The following is a 25,611-nucleotide window of genomic DNA, read 5'->3' as shown; positions in this document are numbered from 1 at the left end:
TACCATGCAAGAAAGATGGCACTTACTCAATCCCTTAAAATCCCTTGTCTTGAGGAACCTAGTGGGTGTCATTGAGCAGTGTTTTTAGGCCACGTATGTAAGCAATTTGTATTTAAAACCTGTTAAAATCGTACTACATTTGTTGCAAATCTGTAATCATGCCAGCTGTTAGGAACACAACTCGTCAACTTACTACAACTAAAAAGTAGGATAATTTTTAAACTTCTGTTTGGTCGTTCTAAACTAATGGTTATGTTAAATGGTATTTGTTGAACACATGATCACATCAGAACTAATCTCTTGGCTCTTATGCATAGCATATATGTTCTATCAGCTACGTCATTTACGAAAGGCCTTTGACCAAACTTGGAAGAATATTTAACCTAGTAGGCTAGAAACCTGATAAATGTGTTGCTTTGTTTGTAGCTTCCGGATCAGACCATCTCCGACAACAAGGAGCACAAGCCAGGTCCCATCGGAAAAGAGCGTTCAATGAAGAACCGGAAGGTTAAAGACATCCCACAGACTGACTCAGAGGGTCAAGACAAGCCCAATCCAATTGCAGGCCACTCTACAGACCCTGTTATTGTGAAAGAATCAAAGCCAGCAACTGAGATGGTGACAGAAATTGGTACATTGTCTGTATCTGCACCAGAATTTGGACCGAATGTGAAGGTTGGTTCTCTCCTTGAATAAGATGTCTCCTAAAAGTACTTTTTCAATTACGTGAGAGCCTATTGTTTACTATCTATTCCTACTTCAATGGACTAGCTCAACCGTGCTTCAGTTTAAGAAAGAGTTGGAAAAAGTTTTATATACAAATTTTTAGAGATTACTACATCTGACACAGATTCCTCATTGTAGGAAGTTGGGTCGGTATATTCTATACCAAAGTGAGGTATAGTATGCACAAAGTCCAGTGGAACCCCAAAGGCAGGCAGAGGTAAAGTTAGATAGCACCTCACAGCATTTGTTGTACACACTCAGTCAACAAATGAATTCACACACTCAGACTGAACTTCAGACTAATTGTTTTTGTATAAAAATATTCTTTTAGTTATTTTATTTCCTAGAACCAAGTAAGCCTGGCACAGGTAAGTGATAGGTACTTGCAGTAAATGTACAGATTGTAACACACTTTGGGTTGCAATTGTAAATGTACTTCGATTTGTTTACAGTAGTGTGTGAGAAAGTGCCCTCTTTCTTGCATGGTATGCCCCTACGTTTTGCTGAATTGCTGATTTTCTTTGAGTGTGCCCTGGGCTCCTGCTAATCAGGTATCTAGGCCTATGTTCCTTCCCTGAAACTGCATTGAAGCCTAAACCCAATTGGCATCTCTGGCCACATGTCAGCCCCTGGTAAATGGTACCACAGGTACCCAGGGCACTGTGACCAGACACTCACTCACTGCCTTTGCAGACTGAGTACCTTGGTGCAGAACAAAGTGAAGAGTCGACATGGCACACATACCTGTGTGCCATGCCCACAAACCACTGCCCTGGCATACATCAGTCACCTCTCTAGCTTGGTGCCCTTTGCCAGTGGTGAGGGTACAGGTGCATGAGTCCTGTACCCCTACAGTGCCCAAATCCATTCCTCGGCACTAAGTGCAGAGCTGCCATTAAAGAGTATATGGTGCTGGGAGTTTGTCTCTACGGACTCCACAGCACCATAATGGCTACACTAAAGACTGGGAAGTTTGGTATCAAACTTCTCAGCACATTAAACCCACACTGATGCCAGTGTGGGATTTAATGTAAAATGCACAAGAGAGGGCATCTTAGAGACCAACTTCTTGTGACTTGACTGAGTGGCTGCTCAGGTTGCCACCACCAGACATGTTTCTGGACCCCTGGGTCGAGAGCTTGCTGCTCTCTGGGGCCTGAAACCGTGCACATCCTGTGACAAGGTGCCAAACCTCCTCCCCCAGGATAGGCAGGGTTCACGAAGGAGAAGCTTCAAAGGCATGCCGCCTTTGTTAGCCTCTCCAGACCATTTGCTGCTTTCAGCAACTGGTCCCCACTGGTTCTACCCCCCACTTTGGGCGCGAGAACCAGCGGGAAAAACACGTGAGGAAGATGGGTGTGCCCATCTCTGCCAACTCCACCCCTAAGGTGGGGGAGGCGAGGTGAAGCACAACCTAGATTCTCTTCCAGGGGATCCTCATCAATAGTCATAAGCACTGAATATTCCCGCCCATGTGCGGGGACCCCGGAAATAATAAAATCATATATGTAAAAAACATACATATAAACACCTCTGTATATGTATAAACATATATTATTTTTTCCCAAGCAAATGCAGCCCCTAGAAAAGAAGGCTAGGCAATGTATAAATACACATCCAATAATACATATAGGTATAATAAAACACCTAAATCCTTTTTTTTTTTTTTTTTTTTTTTTTAATGAGGTAAACACTCATGAGAAAACTGTGTGAAACACAGATCTACAACACATTGCTAGCCTGCAGGCTGCATTGCAACACAATACCATAGAGACTGAAAAGCCCTGTATAGGTAAAAACTGGCACCGTGCCTTTAAGGCAGCCCTGGCTTCCATATCCCATCATGCCTCAGGGGTGACAGTTAGGTCAGTTGTTCTTTCCGGCTCCTTCAGTCAGGACCCTGGAATTCAGCTCTCTTCTTTTTTGACTCTTTAGTCAAGAATTATTACAACTTAAAGATTTTTTGGACTTCTTCTTATAACATCTGAGAGGAAGTTGGTATATTGTGTTTTTCTGACTAATTTTGTTGCTGTTTTGTCAGAAAAATGCCTTCTTTATTTGTTCCATGTCCATCTTGTGGAAAAAAGAAGGCTGCTTCAGACACACATGAGGTGTGTATTATCTGTCTGCCGGACTCTCACTCTCCAGCAACATGCCATCATTGTGAAGACCTTTCCAAAAGGACTTTAAAGGAGAGGGAGAGGATTAGACTGTACGGCTTAGCAGAACGGTCGACGTCGAAGCAGTTGGTCCCTGTTTGCTCCCCATCGACGTCGGGCTCGGCGTCGAAGACTCCAGCGGCGGGATCGTCGCTGAGAGGTGAGGAGTCAAGGGGAAGTCATGCTGCAAAGAGAAAGTCATCGTCGACTTTAGATTCAGCGTCGAAGCGGATGCGTTCGACGTCGACGGAGTCTAAAAGATCGGCGTCGAGGACTCGGCGCCACAGTTCAACGTCGATAAAGCATCTGTCGACGTCAAGAGAGGATCGATCGACGTCTGCACAGAGATATCGTTCGTCGTCGAAGGAAAGACATCGTTCGAGGTCGGCGAGACATCAGTCGACGTCGCAAGAAGTACGTAGGCGATCTACACCACAGTCAACGTCGAGACCAAGATCGCCATCAAGATCACCGTCGAGGAAACATCGTTCGTCGGCGAAGAGGCTTTCGACGTCGTCGGAGCATTCGACGTCGAGGCAGAAGTCTCCGTCAAGAACGACGTCGAGGCAGGCGCCTCCGTCGGAGTCGACGTCGAGGCAGGCGCCTCCGTCAAGGCCGACGTCGAGGCAGGAGCCTCTGTCGGAGTCGACGTCGAGGCAGGCGCCTCCGTCAAGACCGACGTCGAGGCAGGGGCCTCCGTCGGAGTCGACGTCGAGGCAGATGCCTCCGTCGGAGTCGACGTCGAGGCAGGTGCCTCCGTCCTCACAGGTCTCCAATGCTTTGGAGAGGTACATAAAGCCTCCGTCGAAGATAATCTCGACGTCGAGACAAGAAGCTCTGAGCCTCGAGGATTCGAGTCCAAGATCTCCGGTGATAGGCCTATCACCGTCGAGGCAGCCCTCTGCTGAGGGTACGCAGGAGGTGTCACATGTTCGCCTCACGATTCGACCAGTCTCAAGGCGAAAATCTCCTCATAGACTGATATATACAACTCCTGAGTCACCGCGTCCTATAGCTATCTCGCCTTCAGGATCAGAGGGCTCAGGTTCAAGATCCGAATCACCAGAGCTTGTGCATCAATCTCCTGTACCTGCAAGAGAGGAAAGTTCGCAGGAGGAAGACAATGCGGTACCTCAAAGTCCCGTAAGGGAGATGCCTCAGGACTCTGCTATGCCCGACGCAATAAGGGCATCGCTAACAAGATTAAGGGGCATGGAATTCCCAGCGAGACCGATCAGACCAAGTTCTCGGGGAAGAGAATCTCGAGGTCACTCTCGAACACCAAGAAGGCGATCCAGGTCTTCCTCCCGCAGAAGAGTCGACCAGATCAGAGAAAAGCCGCCGTAGAACCCCTTCTACCTCCCCTTCTTCCAGATCATCCAAAAGGGATTATTCACCGACACTCTCGGAGACGCAACCCTCTCGGGTATCTCCGGTAGATGATATTTCTACGTTTCAGGAAGTGTTGTGTAGAGGAGCTACAAAATTAAATATCCCTATGCCGGTTCAGGAGACGACTTCATCCATAATCTTTGAAACTCTTCATGAACGCTCAGTGTCACGCCCGTTATTGCCATTAGTCCCTGGTTTGTTGCAACCAGTAATGGATATTTTTCTCACACCTGCAACCACCAAAACGGCGCCGGCGAGGATTCTAAAAAAGTACCGTCCAGCTCCGGAGGATCCTCTATTCCTAAAATCAGATCCTCCACCGGACTCTGTCATCACCGCCGCTGCCAGGAAGACACATGCAGTAGCTGGGTCTTCAACGGTGCCACCAGATAAGGACAGTAAGACACAAGACTCCTGGGGGAGAAAAGTTTGCGGCTCAGCATCCTCAAGCTTAAAGGTGGCCAGTGCCTCAGCGCTTCTGGGGCGCTATGATAGATCATTATGGGACTCTCTTCAGAGGTTCATTGACAAAGTTCCATCAGAGGACAGACGGGACTTTGAAGAAATTTTGCATGAGGGAAGTCTGGTTTCTAACCAGATCATAAGTGCAGCGGCGGACGGGGCAACACTGGCAGCGCATGAATATGCACACTGAGTCACAGCCAGAAGATCATCTTGGCTTAGATTGACGGCCTTGAAACCGGAAGCGCAGGCAAGAATATTAAATCTGCCTTTCTCCGGTAGTTCTCTTTTTGGGTCCCATGCAGATGAAGAAATGGCCCGTATGAAGGCAGAGCTGGAGACCATGAAAGCCGTCGGGCTTGAAAAGAGAAAAGAGTTTCGACGACGCAAGGGAAATGACAGGCGCAATTACCAACCGAGGGTTCAAACCCCTCATTGGCAAAACAACCAGGACCAGCAAGGTCAAAAGAAACAGCAATACCAGTCCCGCAAGCCATCCAGGGGACGGGGTAACAACAGGCAGTCTTATGCTGGAAACAAAGCTCCGGGGAAGCAATGAGAAGCCGCTTCCTCCGATGCTGTCCACCGCTCCGGTGGGAGGAAGTGTTGCACATCATCTTCCAGAGTGGCAGTCCATCACAAAGGACAAGTGGGTCCTGCATATACTGCGTCATGGGTACTCGCTTCGTTTCAGAAGTCACCCCCCATCGATTCCTCCTGTCAATTCATCCCAGCATCTGAAGCAGCTCAGAGAAGAGGTAGCGACGCTTCTACTCAAATCTGCAATAGAAAAGGTACCCAAAAACCAAAGAGGAAAGGGAGTTTACTCCAGATACTTTCTCATTCAAAAGAGGAGTGTGAAGGCAGAGTTCAGACCCATTTTAGACCTACGGATACTGAACAAACACACAAGAAAGGAGAAATTTCGCATGCTGGCGCTCCACCAAATATATCCTCTTCTCCGGATGGGCGATTGGATGTGTTCGCTGGACCTTCAGGACGCATATTTCCATATTCCCATCCTACGGAATCATCGAAAATTTCTCAGGTTTGTGGTAGGCAACTCTCACTATCAGTTCAAAGTCCTCCCATTTGGCCTAAAGTCAGCTCCTCGAGTATTCACAAAATGCGTGGCAGTAGTAGCGGCTGCTCTGAGGCGCGCAGGAGTCTTCGTCTATCCCTACCTAGACGACTGGCTAATAAAGGGCTCATCGCCTCAGAATGTGCGATCACAGCTGTCGCTATGCCTGAACTTATGTCGCAAGTTGGGTCTCAGAGTGAATGCCAAAAAGTCCAATTTTTCACCAACACAGAGGATCCACTACCTGGGTGCAACTATAGACTCCGTAGTAGGAAAAGTGTTTCCTTCGGAGGAAAGACAGTCATCCATTATTCTAAAAGGCAGACAGATTATAACCAGCAATCTGTCGTCGGCGAGGCAAATCTCATCTCTGCTAGGGGCCATGGCATCCTGCATCTTCCTAGTGCCCAATGCCAGGCTAAGGATGCGTCCTCTCCAGCAAGATCTCGAGGAAAAATGGGATCAAAGGAACTCCCTGTGGGAAGAAAAGGTTTGCCTCTCCTCTGCAGCCAAACAGTCAGTCAAGTGGTGGCTGAAGCCAAGGAATCTACAAGTGGGGATCCCCTTCCATCAAGAGCCCCCAACTCAGACCTTAATCACCGACGCATCCCTTCAGGGATGGGGTGCGCATTTTGGGACTCTGCAAACTCAGGGACAGTGGTCCAGCAGCGAGCAGTTGTACCACATCAACATGCTGGAGCTCAGGGCAGTCCACCTAGCCCTCAAAGCGTTCCTGCCTGCGATCACGACGAGTACCATTCTAGTGCAGACGGACAATACCACCACAATGTACTACCTGAACAAGCAGGGGGGTACTCGATCCAGAACGCTCTCGCTGGAAGCTCAGTCCCTGTGGCACTGGATCCTAGCAAGGAACATCTCATTGAAAGCGGTGCACCTACCAGGAGAACTCAACGTGCAAGCGGACTTACTCAGTCGGCATTTTCAAGAACCAGAGGACTGGGTTCTAAACGACGAGGTGTTAGAAGACATCTTCGGGGAATGGGGGCGTCCGCAAGTGGACCTCTTCGCGGACGAGCAAAACACAAAATGCCGAGGCTTCGCCTCAAGATACCATCGACCAGGATCCCTAGGGAATGCCCTTTTGATCAATTGGTCAATGACATTTGTGTACGCTTTTCCGCCTCTCCCACTAATCCCCAAGGTGGTGACCAAGTTGCAGAATTCATCTGCCAAGATGATCCTCATAGCACCGGACTGGCCGAGGCAGTGGTGGTACACGAATCTCCTACACATGTCGATCCGCCCCCACAAGCGGCTGCCGTGCAGGCCGGACTTGTTGTCCAAGATGCGGGGGAAGATTTACCATCCCAGCCTTCCCTCGCTGAGCTTAACAGCATGGCTCCTGAAGTCCTCCAGTATGGCCATCTGAACCTCCCTCAAGAGTGTATGTCCATACTGAAGGAAGCCAGGAGGCCTTCAAAAAGACACTCCTACTTCTGTAAGTGGAAAAGGTTTTATATATGGTGTGCTCAGCATCATTATGATCCCACTAAATGCCAGGAGGATGTAATTTTGCCCTATCTTCTACATTTAGCGAGGGCAGGGTTGAAATTTTCATCCATAAAGGTTCACCTAGCAGCCATAACAGCATACAGGCGTTCGCCTTCACAGCAGTCATTTTTTAAAGTGCAGGTAGTGAAGGATTTCTTGCAAGGACTCAAAGTCTATCCCCTGTTAGACGTCCCTCTCCTTCCTGGGAGCTAAACTTGGTTCTGTCAAAGCTCATGGGTTCTCCTTTTGAGCCTATTCATAAGGCTACCCTACAGCACCTCACATGGAAGACAGCATTTTTAATAGCCATCACTTCAGCACGGAGGGTCAGTGAGATACAGGCCCTCTGTTCTAAAGAGCCCTACACTATTTTTCATCTGAATAGGGTGGTGATGAGAACTCATCCTTCGTTCCTACCTAAGGTGGTATCGGAGTTTCATATAAACCAAGCCATCTCCTTACCAACCTTTTTTCCCAACCCCTCCTCTCCGGCAGAGAGGGCGTTGCATTCTCTAGATGTCAAAAGGGTCCTAAAATTCTATCTAGATAGGACTAAGAATGTCAGGAAATCTGATCAATTGTTTGTGAACTATGGGGTTGTCCGTATGGGCTTTGCGGCTTCCAAACGTTCCATTGCTAGGTGGATTGTTTCAAGTATTACATTGGCCTACCAACTGGCTCAGAAACCATTGGGGGCGCGCCCTAGAGCGCATTCGACAAGAGGAAAAGCGGCTACCGCGGCTTTTCTCAATAATGTCCCACTCTCCGAGATCTGCAAGGCAGCCACTTGGAGATCTGTTCACACCTTTACCAGGCACTATTGTCTGGATTCGGACACCAGAGCAGACACTCAAGTAGGACAAGCCTCCTTGAGGAATCTGTTCCATACATAATCATTTTAATGATTTTCCTATTCCATGTGTGGTACAATCCTTTTTTTCATTTGCCTGCAGGTGGAAGGTGAGCTTGCTACTCTATTCAGTGCTTATGACTATTGATGAGGATCCCCTGGAAGAGAAGGGTAAGTTACTTACCTGTAATCCTAGTTCTCTTCCAGGGGTATCCTCATCAAAGTCATAAGCAACCCACCCACCTCCCCAGGCAAATGAGAAGAAGTGTATTATTCATTAGGGAAAGGATATATCTTTGTGTTTAGGACTACGGTCCCGCAAAGAACAACTGACCTAACTGTCACCCCTGAGGCATGATGGGATATGGAAGCCAGGGCTGCCTTAAAGGCACGGTGCCAGTTTTTACCTATACAGGGCTTTTCAGTCTCTATGGTATTGTGTTGCAATGCAGCCTGCAGGCTAGCAATGTGTTGTAGATCTGTGTTTCACACAGTTTTCTCTTTTTTGCTTTCTCATGAGTGTTTACCTCATTAAAAAAAAAAAAGGGATTTAGGTGTTTTATTATACCTATATGTATTATTGGATGTGTATTTATACATTGCCTAGCCTTCTTTTCTAGGGGCTGCATTTGCTTGGGAAAAAATAATATATGTTTATACATATACAGAGCTGTATATATGTATGTTTTTTACATATATGATTTTATTATTTCCGGGGTCCCCGCACATGGGCGGGAATATTCAGTGCTTATGACTTTGATGAGGATACCCCTGGAAGAGAACTAGGATTACAGGTAAGTAACTTACCCGTCCCCACCATCTTGAGGATGGGGGGACCCAGCCAACCACGGACAGGCTCCTGCCACCCTCCCACTGGAGAGTGGTAGAATAGGGGGTGTACCCACCCCAGGGAAGGGACCCATTGGTCCCTGCCCTTTACCTACCTGTAACGCCCCTAAATGTAGTATTTAGGGGCACCCTGAACCTTCCTTCCTCGGATCCAGCAACAACAAGAAAAAAAATAAGTACGACGAAGAGCTGTGCAGAGCTAACAAGAGGACAAAGCCCACTGACTTGGCCCCAGCCCTACAGGCCTGTCTCCCCTTGAACTTGCTTCTGCAAAACCCCAGCGTAACCAGCAACCTCACAAACCCCGGAGGACCTGCCTGTCTTCACTTTCCAGACTGTTTCTCCCGTGAACACCGGACGTGTTTAAACTGCAGCTCCTGGTGCCAGCCAGGAACCGCAAATCCAGCCCACACTGCACCCGCCGAGCCAGAGCTCGAGTGGAAAAACACCACGAGGAGGTCCACCAGGCGATCCTGACCCGAGATCCGGAGACCCCTGACCTGCTTGAAGCCTCCTGACGACGCCTGCAGCCTCAATCCAGAGGACGCCCCCCCTACCGCGACCAGAGCGGGTAAGAAAATCCGACGTCCCAAGATACCACTACCCCCCACGGCCTTGTGTGCCCAAACCAATGGTGCCTAACCAACCCTCAACATCCCAACTTACCCCTCGAAGTGGTGGTCGCTCGTGGAAGATCCTCGTCCCTGAGCCTGCAGTGTTTCTTTGTCCCGAAGAATCTCCATTGAAATCAACAGGGTACCCGACCTCCAAATAGCACCCTGCACCCGGCTGCCCTAGTGCCGCTGAGGGTGCACCTTTGGTGCTTCTTTGGTCCCAACGTGTGCTGAGCTAAACCCTAGGAGCTTTGCTCCCACAACCCCGTGGCCTGCTTGCCAGCAGCCACCAACTGGAGCCCCCCTATCCACCATAGTATAACATTGGGCCTCAACACTCTGCACCCGGTCGCCCTAGTACCGCTGAGGGTACAACAACAGTGCATCACTGACCATGGGAGACCCCGGAGTCTAACCCCAGAACCCCAACTCCAAAGACAGAGTACTTACCTCGAAACCGATGACCTGCTTTTCCTCATTGACACTTTATCTCCCCAAATTTTTCTCAACTAAGAATATTCTTTAAACATCGCAGAAATAACCAAAACGTATTGTTCGAGGCATATGAGCTGCAGATCACACACTAAGGATAAGATCGCCATCTGGTGTTGGGCTCGGATGATTGCAGGTTGCTGTTGTCTTCGGAAGAAGTCTTTGGTCACGAGATTGGTGACTCCTCCACTGGACAAAAGTGCGCATGGGCATCCACTCCATCCTCAGATTGTTTTTTTCCGCATTTGGGTTCGGATGATCTTTTTTCCGCTACAGCAGAAAACTTATAGCAATCCCTACAACTCTCATAACTTCAAAACTCGACGTCGACAACCATATCGGACCGACTCCGGGCGCGGCTGATGGAAAGGACACCTTTTAAAAAATGCCCCCAATGTGGAGCAAAGTTCCCTCATAGCGATCACCACGAGGTCTGTAATTTGTGCCTTTCACCAGACCACAACGAATCCAGCTGTCCAGCCTGTGCCGCATTCCGTTCGAAGAAAACCATCCGGGACCGGAGAGCTCGACGCCATATCATGGCCAAGCTGGTTCCGGAACCAGAAGACCTCTTTGCACAGGACGTCCCTGACGATGACTCAGAAGATCTCCAAATCGTGTCCGAGGCCGACGATTCAGATCCGGAGCAGCCTGTGAGTACCAGCCCCCCTACCCTAACACCACCCAAAAAGACATTGGTCAAGACTCTGCCAACTGGGCCCAGTCGCGATCCAAAAACATCTTCTGAAGCCCCGCCCTCGGGTCCGGCTCAGAAGAAAAGTAAGCCTGCAGGTGGCTCGGGCTCGAGCAAACCTCACGTCATTGTGCCTTCGGCACCAAAGCAGGCTTCGAGACCGAAAACTCCATCGGACCCGAAACGTCACTCGGTCCCGACATCTCCACCGGCACCGAAACGTTCTTCGGCGCCGAAAGGCTCGTCGGCACCCAAAAATGTCCATAAAGACCCGAAAAAGTCGGCGCCACAGCCGCCTTCAGACACTGAGGAACTCTTTCGACCTGATCCTAAGCAAAAACGGATTTACATAAATCCAAAAACTGGACATGTCACAGCGGTGCCCTACAAGAAAAGGAAGCTGGACTCACCACCTCCTCCAGCACCTCCAAAGAAGGAGGACTGTGCCACTTCACCCTTACGTCCTTCCTCTCCCACATTACCTCCTATTCCATCCCCCCCCACCCCCACCGCCTGCACCTCTACAATCTCCTTCTCATACACCACCTCCACAGGATGATGATGAATTTGGGGGAGGGGGAGACCCAGATTTCTTTACTTATCCCACTGATCCTACTGATCCCTTTACACTCCAGGACACAGCACCAGTAGATGACTGGACTTACCTGATGTGCCTGACCCCGCTCCATACCCCTCAAAACCCTCCCCTCCTGATGACCATTTAGGGTTCGGTCAGCTTATTAACAGAGCAGCGTCGTTTCATGGTGTCACCATGCACACCGACACACCTGAGGAGGATTTTCTACTTGACACTTTTGAGCAGTCCCAGAAAACAGTCCACATTCTACCCATGATTAAGGGAGTGATAAAGCATGCCACTGAGGTTTTTAAAGACCCTGTCAGGGCCAGGGTTCTCAACCCCAGAATAGAGAAAAAATACAGACCAGCGCCACAAGATCCTGCGTACATCAAGGCGCAACTCCCCCTAGACTCACTAGCCGTCTCCAATGCCAGAAAAAGGGCCAACTCCCAAACAACCGGAGACACGCCGCCCCCAGACAAGGAGTCTAAACTCCTGGAGGCTTCCGGCAAAAGGGTTGCCGCTCAAGCGGCTAACCACTGGCGTATCGCAAATACACAAGCCCTATTGGCTCGTTATGATAGAGCCCATTATGATCAACTGGAGGACCTCTTGCAACACCTGCCTGAACCTTTCAAAACACAGGCCACTGACCTCATACAAGAAGGCAAACTAATATCCAATGCCTCCATTAAATGTGCATTAGACGCAGCGGACACCGCCTCTAGGGCAGTCAACACAAGCGTATTGCTTAGACGCCACGCATGGCTGCGCATCTCCGGCTTCAAGCCGGAAGTACAAACCTCCATTCTTGCTCAACCCTTTAATCAGGAGCAACTATTCGGCCCGGCAGTGGACACTGCCCTGGAAAAAATGAAGAAAGATAATGAAACTGCAAAATCTATGGGAGCATTGCAGTCTACTCAACCCAGAGGCTCCTTTCGTCACTCCTTTTATAGAGGAGCTTCCAAAAATGTGGGAACAGACAACTCTTCCACCTTCAAAACATCAGGTCAAACATCCCCTAACAAAGGATATTTTAGAGGAGGGTATCGGGGAAACAATAATAAAGGCCGGGGACGGGGCAACAACAACAACACCCGTTCCTCTACAGCCACCAAACAGTGACTTGCCACCACTCCCCCCAGACCATTCCACTCAAGTCGGGGGCAGACTTCAACAGTTCCTACCTGTCTGGAATACCATCACTACAGACAGGTGGGTAAGACAAATTACCCAATATGGCTACTGCCTCGAACTCATAAACCCACCCCCAAACATACCACCCAGACACCGTCCCATGACGTCTCACCACCTCACGCTCCTCAAACAGGAAATACAGTCTTTGCTTCAGAAAAGCGCAATAGAACCTGTTCCACTACAACATCAGGGCACAGGAGTATATTCTCTATACTTCCTCATTCCCAAAAAGGACAAAACCTTGAGACCCATACTGGACCTCAGACTACTGAACCAGTACATACAATCAGATCATTTCCACATGATCACTCTCCAACAGGTCCTTCCATTACTTCAACAAGGAGACTTCCTTGCCACATTAGACCTCAAGGACGCATATTTTCACATCCCTATGCATCCCACTCACAGGAAGTTTCTACGATTCGTGGTAGACGGTCAACACTATCAGTTTACAGTTCTCCCATTCGGAGTAACAACTGCACCAAGGGTGTTCACAAAGTGCTTGGCAGTTGTGGCGGCATATCTCAGGAGACAACAAATCCACGTCTTCCCCTACCTGGACGACTGGCTCATAAAAGCCAACACTCTAGACCAATGCGTTCACCACACCCACCGCACTATTCAAACACTGCACAACTTGAGATTTACCATCAACTATCCCAAATCTCAACTACAACCCTCCCAAGTACAACAATACCTGGGAGCCACCATAGACACAGCCAAAGCCGTAGCTTATCCCAGCATAGCCAGGATAGCCAACATACAAAGTCTGATCGAAACATTTCAAACACAACACTCTCTCCCCGCAAGAGTGTTCATGCAACTCTTAGGCATGATGGCGTCATGTATCTCCATAGTTCGAGGCATGTGGGCTGCTGAAATCATATCTGTGCATAGATCGCCGCCTAGTGTTGGGTCCAGATGATTGCACATTGTTGTCCTGGAAGAGTCTTCGAAGTATCACGAGATAGGTGACTCCTCCCCTGGACCACAGTGCGCATGGGCATCCTCTCCATCCTTAGATTGTTTTTTTCCGCCGTTGGGTTCGGATTTGCTTATCTTAGCTCAAGTTAGGAAAATTCAGTTTAAGGCCAAAAGGCCTTTAGTTATCGTCGGTACTGTTCCCGTTCGGTATCGACTAGTTTCTTTAGTGCTTTAGCACCTTCTTCCAGCTTTTCGGACCTGCTTGGTCCGAACATCGAACTTCGATCGACGATGGAATCGAGGACTCCATTCAAAAGGTGTCCTTTATGCCACGCGAAATACCCACACATCGACGTCCACCCGGTATGCAACAAATGTCTCTCACCGGATCACGATGAGTCGAAATGTATGGCCTGTGCCCGATTCCGCTCGAAGAAGACTCTCCGGAACCGACGTGCAGCGAGATTGGAGGCGCAGCAATCGGCGCCTGCCCCGGCCAACATCTTTAGCACCGAAGACGAGGACGCCGAGAGCGTGGAAGACGTAGACTCCAGCCCCGCTTCCGAACACGATTCCCAATCGGAAGACGACGATGAGGTGATCTTTCAGAGAGAAGTCGTCGTCGAAGAGGTAGGAGACTACGATGAGGCCTTTGGGGCCGAGGAAGATAGCTCCAGCGAGGAGCTAGGCCAACCCGTCGATACGGAGGCCGAAAAAATACGTCGTCATGAGGCTCAGGTCGAGGGATCGCCTTCGGGCCTTACCCAAGATCAATCTCCCGGTTCTTCGGCCCCGCCTTCAGGCCCGGCCTCAAACATTTCGCAAGAGCCATTATTATCGAAGACGACTGGATTCCCTTCAGCGAAACCACCCATCGCTCCAGTTCCATCGAAACCGAAAGTGAAACTGGTTGTGATGGGCTCGAAGGCCTCGAAGCCCTCCACTCCTTCGACGCCGGCAAAGGTCATCGGCTCCGACCGCGCAAAAAGGGATTTTGGTGCCGAGCTCACCGCAGCGGATACGGGTGCCGAGCCGAAGAAGAAGGCCCTCGGTCCCCACAAGGAGCCTCGGCCTCTGGCACCGAAGACATCGGCCCCAACCACCAAAGTCAAGGTGGCCACCCCGTCTGCGTTGACGTCTAAGACGGCGGCGCCTGCCAAGTCATCGACTCCAACGAGCGTCGATACCTCCCTTCGGCTCGATGACCCCATGACTGCAAACAAATCGGGGGGCCGCTTCGACGCCTACCTCCAAGGTGCCGACCGGTTCCAAAGAGCCATCTGCGTTCACCGTGCAACAGGTCTCGGCATCGTTGCTACGCATCAGAGAACGGGCAGCCCTCCACTCTACGTCGGGTCCCGACACGCACAAGGCTTCGAAGGCATCCTCGGCGCCGACCAACATCACGTTTGGGTTGCCGCCGCCCACGGTGCCGAAACTGTTCGAGATTCGGACACGTGTCCGCCAGACACAGTCCCCATCCACTGGACAAACAGATCTCGAGCCTTCACAGCCACAATTTATCAACGCCAACACTGGTAGGTTGATGCTCCGCAAGCGGAAAATCACGCCAGAGAGGGGATTGGACTCCTACATAATTCCTCTCAAACACAAATTGCCGGCAGGGTCAGAGCCAGTGCTTCATGAACACTTTCAACCCTTCCATCAGGATCCACCGTCCTTTTCTCCTACGCCTTCAGAGGCAGGCGCAGTAGAGGACTATGTAGGGGATGATACCACCTACCCTGGGGATATCGATCCTGATGATCACCTGCAAGAACCAGATCAGGCATGGGATGACCCCACAGACCAGGATACCGCACCAGATACCCATGACGCGCAGCTTTATAACATAAAGACATTTCCCACAGAGGACACTGCTGCCTTTAATGCCCTCATAGAACGGGCTGCTGCCAATCATGGAGTAGAACTCCATTCTGACACTGTCGAAGAAGACTTCTTGGTGGACACTTTCGCCTCTTCCGAAAGAACTGTCAAGACTCTGCCCATGTTAAAAGGAGTTCTCAAACCTGCAAAATACATTTTTAAAGAAACAACCAGGGCACAGGTGCTAAACCCCAGGATTGAAAAAAATACAAGCCTGCACCCGGAGACCCTATGTACATTAGGGGTCAGTTACCTTTGGACTCCATGGTGGTTGCTAATGCTCGCAAGAGAGCCCACTCACAAACAGGTGATGCTCCTCCCCCAGACAAGGAGTCCAAAGTGCTGGAGACATCAGGCAAACGGATTGCAGTGCAAGCAGCGAACATCTGGCGCATTGCCAACACACAGGCACTCCTGGCCCGTTATGATAGGTCCCACTACGACACACTAGAATCCCTACTCCAACATTTGCCAGATGAATATAAAGAGGCAGCGGAGCTCCTCATCAGAGAGGGACAGCTCCTTACCAATGCATCCATCAAGTGCGCACTGGATGCAGCCGACACAGCGGCGAGGGCAATCAACACAAGCGTCATGTTAAGACGGCATGCATGGTTGAGAATCTCAGGCTTCAAGCCGGAGATTCAGAACAATATCCTAAATCAACCGGTCAACCCAGACTATTTATTTGGCCCTGAAGTTGACACTACCCTCGAGAAAATTAAAAAAGACACTGACACTGCGAAATCAATGGGGGCTCTGCAGACGCAGCAGTTTCGTAGTGGCTCCTTTCGTCGCCCCGGGAATAGAGGAGCAGCTAGAGGTCAGGGGTCACAGCAGCAGTACCCTAAAGGGGGCACACAAAGTACCTATGATAAAACCAACAGAGGTGGATATCGTGGCTCCAGCACAAAGGGCAGTGGACGTGGTTACGGCAACACCAGGTCCTCCCCCAAAAACAAACAGTGACGCCCTCTCCCTGCCCCCCGACCACATAACACCTGTCGGGGGGAGACTCAAACAGTTCCTGTCAGCATGGAAAACCATCACCACAGACAGGTGGGTCAGGGACATTATCCAGCACGGTTACTGTCTCGAATTAACGTCGACTCCACCCAACATACCGCCAAAGCACCGTCCTATGTTCGTAGAGCGCTTGGCATTATTGCAGCAGGAAGTGCTAAGTATGCTGCAAAAAGGTGCAATAGAGGTCGTGCCCGTCAACCAGCAGGGGACTGGTGTGTACTCTCTGTACTACTTAATCGCAAAAAAAGGACGGGTCGCTCAGACCTATACTAGACCTGAGACCCCTCAACCGATACATTCTCTCAGAGCATTTCCATATGCTCACCCTACAGCAGGTTCTCCCGCTACTCAGTCAGGGAGACTTCCTAGCCACACTGGACCTAAAAGATGCGTATTTCCACATACCCATACACCCTTCACACAGGAAATATCTCAGGTTCACTATTCAGGGGCATCACTATCAGTTCAAAGTTCTCCCCTTCGGAGTAACAACAGCACCCAGGGTCTTTACCAAGTGCCTAGCAACAGTGGCGGCACATCTACGGAGACAACACATTCACGTCTTCCCTTACCTGGACGACTGGCTTGTTCAGGCAAAGTCAGCCCAGCAATGTGCCAGCCACATGTCCCTCACCATTCACCTTCTTCACAATCTGGGATTCTCACTAAATTACCCAAAATCACATCTCCAACCCGCACACGTACGACAGTACCTGGGCGCGATCATAAACACTCTGGCAGCCACAGCTCAGCCAAATTTAGTGAGGATCAACAGCATGCAACTGCTGATCTCAAAGTTCAAACCTCAACACTCCCTTCCTGCGCGAGTGTTCATGCAGTTGATAGGCATGATGGCCTCCTGCATTTTCATAGTCCCGCACGCGAGACTACATATGCGCCCGCTTCAGGAGTGCTTGGCACGTCAATGGAATCAGGCTCACGGGCAATTAAAAGACCTAGTGTTGGTGAGCGGTCGGGCATACAACTCTCTGCATTGGTGGAATCCACAAAACCTTTGCAAGGGCCGACCGTTCCAAGAGCCTGTTCCACAAATAATACCAACAGCGGACGCCTCCCTCCAGGGTTGGGGAGCTCATGTACTCACTTACACAGTGCAGGGACTATGGACAACGCAACAAAAGAAGATGCACATCAACGTTCTGGAACTGATGGCAATCTTCCTAGCCATGAAGGCATTCAAAGTACACTTGTGCAACAAAGTCGTGTTGATCCGGATGGACAACATGACTGCCATGTACTACATACAGAAGCAGGGAGGAACACACTCTCCACAGTTGTTTCATCTGGCTCAGAGCATGTGGAAGTGGGCCATTCAGAGGAACATATTCCTCATGGCGGAACACCAGATGGCGGATCTGCTCAGCAGACACAGCCACCAGATGCACGAGTGGGAGCTACATCCGTCAGTACTCCAACCGTACTTCCAACAGTGGGGTCATCCAGAGATAGACCTAGTCGCCACTAACGAAAACGCAAAATGCCAAAGCTTTGCCGCCAGGTTCCCACATCCGCAGTCACAGGGCAATGTGATATGGATGAACTGGTCCGGCAGATTTGCGTATTCTTTTCCCCCAGCGCCATTAATACCGCTAGTGGCACGCAAACTGCGACAACACTCACTTACACTCATCCTAGTTGCTCCCACTTGGGCGCGCCAACCATGGTACACCACCTTTCTAGAACTTTCCGTGGTGCCGCATCAAAGGCTGCGGATCAAACCCGCACTTTTAACGCAGAACTATGGCGAGATTCAGCACCCAGATCCGCAACAGCTGAATCTGGCAATCTGGCTCCTGAAGTCTTAGGGTTTGGCTACCTAAACCTGCCACCTGACTGTATGGATATCATCAAGGAGGCCAGGAGACCCACTACCAGAGCTTGCTATGCGGCTAAATGGAAGAGGTTTGTCATTTACTGCAACAACAATGACATTAACCCGCTGGACGCATCCATTCAAAACATCATCTGTTACCTCCTACACCGATGCCGATGCAATCTGGCATACAACTCAATACGTATCCATTTAACCACGATAGCAGCCTATCTCCAAAACAGGCAGCACCTCTCTTTATTCAGAGTGCCTGCCATCAAAGCCTTCTTGGAGGGACTCAAACGAGTAATTCCCCCAAGACACCCACCGGCACCGGCGTGGAACCTCAACTTGGTCCTCACACGCCTGATGGGTCCACCCTTTGAACCTCTACACTCATGCGAGATTCAATTCCTCACCTGGAAAGTAGCTTTCCTAGTAGCAATCACTTCTTTGAGGAGAGTTAGTGAACTCCAGGCACTAACCGTTCAAGAGCCATTCATACAGGTTCACGCAAACAGGGTTGTACTACGTACCAACCCCAAAATCATGCCCAAAGTGATATCGCAGTTCCACATGAATCAAACAATCGAACTGCCTGTTTTCTTTCAAAATCCACAGAATGTCGCAGAGAGAATGCTCCATACACTAGATGTAAAGAGGGCCCTCATGTACTATATAGACAGAACTAAGGACTTTAGGAAAACAAAACAACTTTTCGTTGACTTTTCTCCACAACACAAGGGCAACGCCATTTCCAAAGCAGGTATAGCCAGATGGATCGTTAAATGTATTAAAATTTGCTATCAAAAAGCTAAACGCACATTAACGATTCCCCCACGAGCCCACTCAACACGAAAGTTAGGGGCATCCATGGCTTTCCTAGGAAACGTTCCTTTACAGGAAATATGTAGAGCAGCTACATGGTCCACTGTACATACATTTACCAAACACTACTGTGTAGATGTACACTCAAAACAGCAGGCAGCTGTAGGACAGGCTGTTCTCAAAACTCTTTTTCAGACTGCTGCAGCAGGCACGGGTAGCCGCCGCTAATGGAGGTACTGCTATGTATTCTATGCACAGATATGAATTCAGCAGCCCCCATGCCTCAAACTGAATATGCTACTTACCAGTATGCATCTGTTCTTGGCATGTAGGGCTGCTGACATTCATATCGCCCACCCTCCTCCCCGGCGCCTGTAGCGGCTGCAGCACTCAGAATTACTGTATAGCATGGTCATCACTTACTGTATCTACTCCATCACTACCACAATGGCGAAAAACAATCTGAGGATGGAGAGGATGCCCATGCGCACTGTGGTCCAGGGGAGGAGTCACCTATCTCGTGATACTTCAAAGACTCTTCCAGGACAACAATGTGCAATCATCCGGACCCAACACTAGGCGGCGATCTATGCACAGATATGAATGTCAGCAGCCCTACATGCCAAGAACAGATGCATACTGGTAAGTAGCATATTCAGTACCCTACGCACGCCTTCAAATGCGTTCCTTACAGGAATGTCTAGCTCAACAGTGGAATCAGGCCCACGGACAACTTACCGATCTGGTGTTGGTGGACAGTGTGAGAAGTTGGCCTGATGTATGATGTCACTAGTTCTAGTGTACACCTTATATCAGTCCAAACAACCCTTATGGTGATTGGTTGTAAAGTCAACCTCATAGACCAGCTATCCTAGTGGTAGCATGGACAAGAGCAGTCTTAGGCTAAACTCTGAATGACACGTGAAGCCAGCTGTGAAACCATATATAATCCCTTGAATACCAAATGAAAGGACACCACAACAGATATATATATAAAATAAAGTGTATTTATTCTAGTCAAACCCTCAGCACTCTTTATGAGATTAGAGGTAAGTACAACACAGTCTTATTCAAGCATACATTAAGTCACACAGGTAAGTAATACAGTTAGGCCCTAGGGGCCACGCAAACCATATACTAAAGAAGTGGTATAAGGACCACTGTCACGGAAATAGGATAGGCCTAGGCCTAGGGAATCGCTGGGGCTACACTACACTAGCAACAGTTAGGAAGTGGGAGGCCCACTGGATTCAGGTGCAGTGTGGAAACACTCACGCGTAATGCGTAAAAGTCGATAGAATTACTAGCAGTTAGAAATTAACAGTTTAAGGACACTTCTGAAGCAGCTAGAGAGTCGAGACTCGGAAACTAGAGCCTAGGATAGTCACTACCCTTGTGAGCACCGAAGTACCCAAGGTTCGAGGCATGTGGGCTACTGAATTCATATCTGTGCATAGATCGCCGCCTAGTGTTGGGTCCGGATGTTTGCACGTTGTTGTCCTGGAAGAGTCTTCGAAGTATCCTGGGATAGGTGACTCCTCCCCTGGACTACAGTGCGCATGGGCATCCTCTCCATCCTCAGATTGTTTTTTTCCGCCATTGGGTTCGGATGTGCTATCTTGACTCAAGTTAGGAAAATCTTTTTTCAGGCCAAAAGGCCTTTAGTTCGCGTCGGTACTGTTCTAACTTCCAGAACAAACTTTCGCATCTTACCCGACCGTCGATTCGACATCAACGATGGAATCGAGGACACCGTTCAAGAGGTGTCCGGTATGCAATGCGAAATATCCCCACGTCGACGTCCATCCGGTGTGCAACAAATGCCTTTCACCGGATCACGACGAATCTACATGCATGGCCTGTGCCAGATTTCGATCCAAGAAGACTCTACGGAATCGACGAGCGGCGAGACTCGAGGCGCAGCAAGCGGCACCGGCCCCGGCCGACATCTTCAACGCCGAGACCGAAGATGTCGAAGAAGTGGAGAACCTACCCTCCAGTCCCGTTTCCGAACATGACTCCGGATCGGAAGACGTCGACGAAACACTCTTTCGCAGAGATGAAGACGACACCGGGGTAGGCGACTACAATGAGGCCTTAGGGGCCGAAGAGAGTAGCTCCGGTGACGAGCAAGGCCTACCCGTTCAGACTGAAGAAAGCCCAGTGCAACAGTCTATGGCTCCGGTCGAGGGATCGCCTTCGGGCCTTACCCAAGACCTATCCCGTAGTTCTTCAGCCCCGCCCTCGGGCCCGGCCTCGGACATTCAGCGGCAGCCATTAATGCCCAAAACGGCTGGTTTCCCTTCTGCAAAACCGAAACCGAAAGCTGTATTGGTTCAATTGAAACCGAAACCGAAAGTGGCGCTGGTCGGATCGAGGCCCTCCACACCTTCGACGCCAGCAAAACACATCGGCACCGAGCGCACCAAACGTGACTTCGGTGCCGAACTCGAAGCGGCCAACGTCTGAGTCGACATAAGGAAGAAGGCCTTCGGTACCACCAAACCTGCTCGGCTCACGGCACCGACGCAAACGACTCCGACCCCAAAGGTCAAACAGCCTGCAGCGTCTCACACCGCTTCCACGGCGACACCAAAGCCACACTCATCGAAGAAGTCGACGGCCATTCCCGCCCCTCGACTCGATGACCCACCGGCGCCGAAAAAATCCACGACCGCCTCAACAGAACCGGTCGGTGCAAAAGACTCAAGGGCGCTCCAGACGCGACCCATTGCTGCGCAAAGCACCAAAAAGAAAATGGTCCTCCAGGACACGTCGGGCTCCGAACCAATTAAAGCTCCAGCAGCCTCTTCGACACCAGCCAACATTACTTTTGGCCTGCCACCATCCACGGCCCCGAAACTGTTCCAAATCAGGACACGGGTGACCCATACCACAATCACGCCTGCCGAACGCTCTGCGGAGACGTCTCCATCGCATCTAATCGACGCCGACACCGGCAGGATGATTATCCACAAACGGAAAATAACTTCGGAGCCGGCTTTGGACTCCTTCAGGATTCCACTTAAAAGAAAGCTGCCTGTGGCTTCAGAACCAGTTCTTTACGAACCTTTCCACTCACCCTACCAGGATCTGCATTCCTTCTCTCCCACACACTCCGACACGGATGCGTTGGTGGACTACATGGGTGACCAAGTCCCCTACCCCGGAGACATGGACCCTGACAACCAACAGGACCCTGATCAAACTTGGGATGACCCTGTGGACCCAGGTGCACCTATGGATGCACAAGACCCGCAACTCTATGGAGCAAAAACATCTCCCACAGAGGACACGGCAGCGTTCAACGCTCTAATTGAACGTGCTGCGGCCAATCATGGGGTGCAACTTCACTCGGACACCGTCGAGGAAGACTTTCTTATGGATACTTTTGCATCCTCAGAAAGGAATATAAAAACTCTACCCATGTTGAAGGGTGTCCTCAAACCAGCAAAGGACATCTTCAAGGAACCCACCAGGGCAAGAGTGATAAACCCCAGGATCGACAAGAAATACAGATCAGCGCCTGGGGACCCTACTTACATCAGAGGCCAATTACCTCTGGATTCCATTGTCGTTGCGAATGCTCGCAAAAGGGCACACTCACAAACAACAGGTGATGCTCCTCCCCCGGACAAAGAGTCCAAGGTGTTAGAGACCTCTGGCAAACGGGTTGCCGCCCAGGCAGCCAACATATGGCGCATTGCCAATACTCAAGCACTCCTCGCTCGCTACGATAGAGCGCACTACGACACATTAGAGCAACTAATCCAACATCTCCCTGACCAATACAGAGAAGGTGCAGAGATCCTCATCAGGGAGGGACAGCTCCTCACAAACACATCCATCAAGTGCGCGCTGGATGCCGCAGACACAGCTGCCAGGGCCATAAACACTAGCGTCATGCTGCGACGACATGCCTGGTTACGAATCTCCGGATTCAAACCTGAGGTGCAAAACAACATACTCAACCAGCCTGTCAACCCCGACTATTTATTCGGACCGGAGGTTGACACCACCCTAGAGAAAATAAAGAAGGACACGGACACTGCAAAGTCCATGGGGGCTCTCCAGACTCAGTCCTTTCGGAGCGGCTCCTTTCGATGCCCCGGAAATAGAGGAGCAGGTAGAGGACAGGGGTCACAGCAAACATACAACAAGGGCAATACACAAACCACCTACGATAAAAACACCCGGGGTGGATATCGTGGCTCCAGTACAAAGGGCAGAGGACGCGGCTACGGCAACACCAGGTCCTCCCCCAAGAACAAGCAGTGACGCCCTCTCCCTTCCTCCCGACCACATAACACCTGTCGGGGGAAGGCTACAAAGGTTCCTGTCCACGTGGAACTCCATCACCACAGACAGGTGGGTCAAAGATATTGTCAAATACGGTTACTGTCTAGAACTAACCTCCACTCCACCCACAATACCTCCAAAACACCGTCCTATGTCCTCAGAGCACTTAACGCTCTTACAGCAGGAGGTGCAAAGTATGCTTCTAAAAGGCGCAATAGAGGTCGTACCCGTCCACGAACAAGGTACGGGGGTGTACTCCCTGTACTTTTTAATACCGAAAAAGGAGGGGTCACTCAGACCTATATTAGACCTGAGACCCCTAAACAGATACATTCTTTCCGAGCATTTTCACATGCTCACTCTACAGCAAGTCCTCCCGCTGCTCAAGCAGGGAGACTTTCTAGCCACACTGGACCTCAAGGATGCGTATTTCCACATACCCATTCACCCATCACACAAAAAATACCTCAGGTTCACTGTTCAAGGGCAGCACTACCAATTCAAAGTCCTTCCCTTCGCCGTGACAACGGCACCAAGGGTGTTTACAAAGTGCCTAGCTACTGTGGCGGCACATCTACGGAGGCAGCACATACACGTCTACCCTTACCTGGACGACTGGCTCGTTCAAGCGAAGTCAGCCCAGCAATGTGCCAGCCACATGTCCCGCACCATTCACCTCCTTCACAGTCTGGGGTTCTCACTAAATTACCGAAAATCCCATCTACAGCCCGCACACGTACAACAGTACCTAGGTGCGACTATAGACACTCTGGCGGCCACAGCTCAGCCAAATTTGGTGAGAATCAACAGCATGCAAATGCTGATTTCAAAGTTCAAACCATAACACTCCCTTCCCGCGCGAGTGTTCATGCAGTTGATAGGCATGATGGCCTCCTGCATCTTCATAGTCCCCCACGCAAGACTACATATGCGCCCGCTTCAGGAGTGCTTAGCACGTCAGTGGAATCAGGCTCAAGGACAGTTGAAAGACCTAGTGTTGGTGAGCGGTCGGGCATACAACTCTCTGCATTGGTGGAATCCACAAAACCTTTGCAAGGGCCGACCGTTCCAAGAGCCTGTCCCACAGATACTGACGGCGGACGCGTCTCTCCAGGGATGGGGAGCTCATGTACTCCATTACACAGTGCAGGGACTATGGACACAACAACAAAAGAAGATGCACGTCAACCTTCTAGAGCTGATGGCAATCTTCCTCGCTATGAAAGCATTCAAAGTACACTTGTGCAACAAGGTCGTGTTGATCCGAACGGACAACATGACTGCCATGTACTACATACAGAAGCAGGGAGGAACACACTCTCCACAGTTGTCTCATCTGGCTCAGAGCATGTGGAAGTGGGCCATTCAAAGGAACATGTTCCTCATGGCAGAACACCTCCCCGGCAAGGACAACCAGATGGCGGATCTGCTCAGCAGACACAGCCACCAGATGCACGAGTGGGAGTTACACCCATCAGTACTCCAACCGTACTTCCAGCAGTGGGGTCATCCAGAGATAGACCTATTCGCGACAAGTGAAAACGCAAAATGCCAAAGCTTTGCCGCCAGGTTCCCACATCCGCAGTCGCAGGGCAATGCGATATGGATGAACTGGTCCGGCAGATTTGGGTACGCCTTTCCCCCAGCACCACTGATACCGCTGGTGGCACGCAAACTGCGTCAACACTCACTGACGCTCGTCCTGGTTGCTCCAACATGGGCACGCCAGCCGTGGTACACCACCTTTCTCGAACTTTCCGTTGTGCCACATCAAAGGCTGCGGGTCAAACCCGAGCATTTGACGCAGAACCATGGAGAGATTCAGCACCCAGATCCGCAACAGCTGAACCTGGCAATCTGGCTCCTGAAGTCCTAGAGTTTGGCTACCTAAACCTGACACCTGACTGTATGGACATCATTAAGGAGGCCAGGAGATCCACTACCAGAGCTTGCTATGCAGCAAAATGGAAGAGGTTCGTCATTTATTGCAAAAATAATGACATTAACCCGCTAGATGCATCCATCCAAAACATTATTTGTTACCTATTACACCTATACCGATGCAATCTGGCGTACACCTCTATACGTGTCCATTTGACCGCAATATCAGCCTATCTGCAGACCAGGCAGCACCTCTCTCTATTCAGAGTGCCTGCCATCAAAGCATTCTTGGAAGGACTCAAACGAGTCATTCCACCAAGC

General features: G+C 50.2%; 1 protein-coding gene across 3 annotated transcripts in view; it reads left to right on the top strand.

Moving 5' to 3' along the window:
• Nucleotides 1–25,611, top strand: part of PRRC2C (proline rich coiled-coil 2C) — a 1,321,979-nt gene that overhangs the window by 763,114 nt on the left and 533,254 nt on the right. For all 3 annotated transcript variants that reach the window (XM_085601696.1, XM_085601697.1, XM_085601695.1), the window contains exon 21: nt 427–675. In XM_085601696.1, the coding sequence (XP_085457822.1) occupies nt 427–675 (249 nt within the window). The remainder of the gene's footprint in view (nt 1–426; nt 676–25,611) is intronic.

The sequence above is a fragment of the Triturus cristatus genome, chromosome 4_2 (genome assembly GCF_964204655.1).
Source record: "Triturus cristatus chromosome 4_2, aTriCri1.1, whole genome shotgun sequence".
Taxonomy (NCBI): Eukaryota; Metazoa; Chordata; class Amphibia; order Caudata; family Salamandridae; genus Triturus; species Triturus cristatus.
Note: the sequence above shows the minus strand (reverse complement) of the source record. Positions and strands in the feature narration are given on the sequence as shown.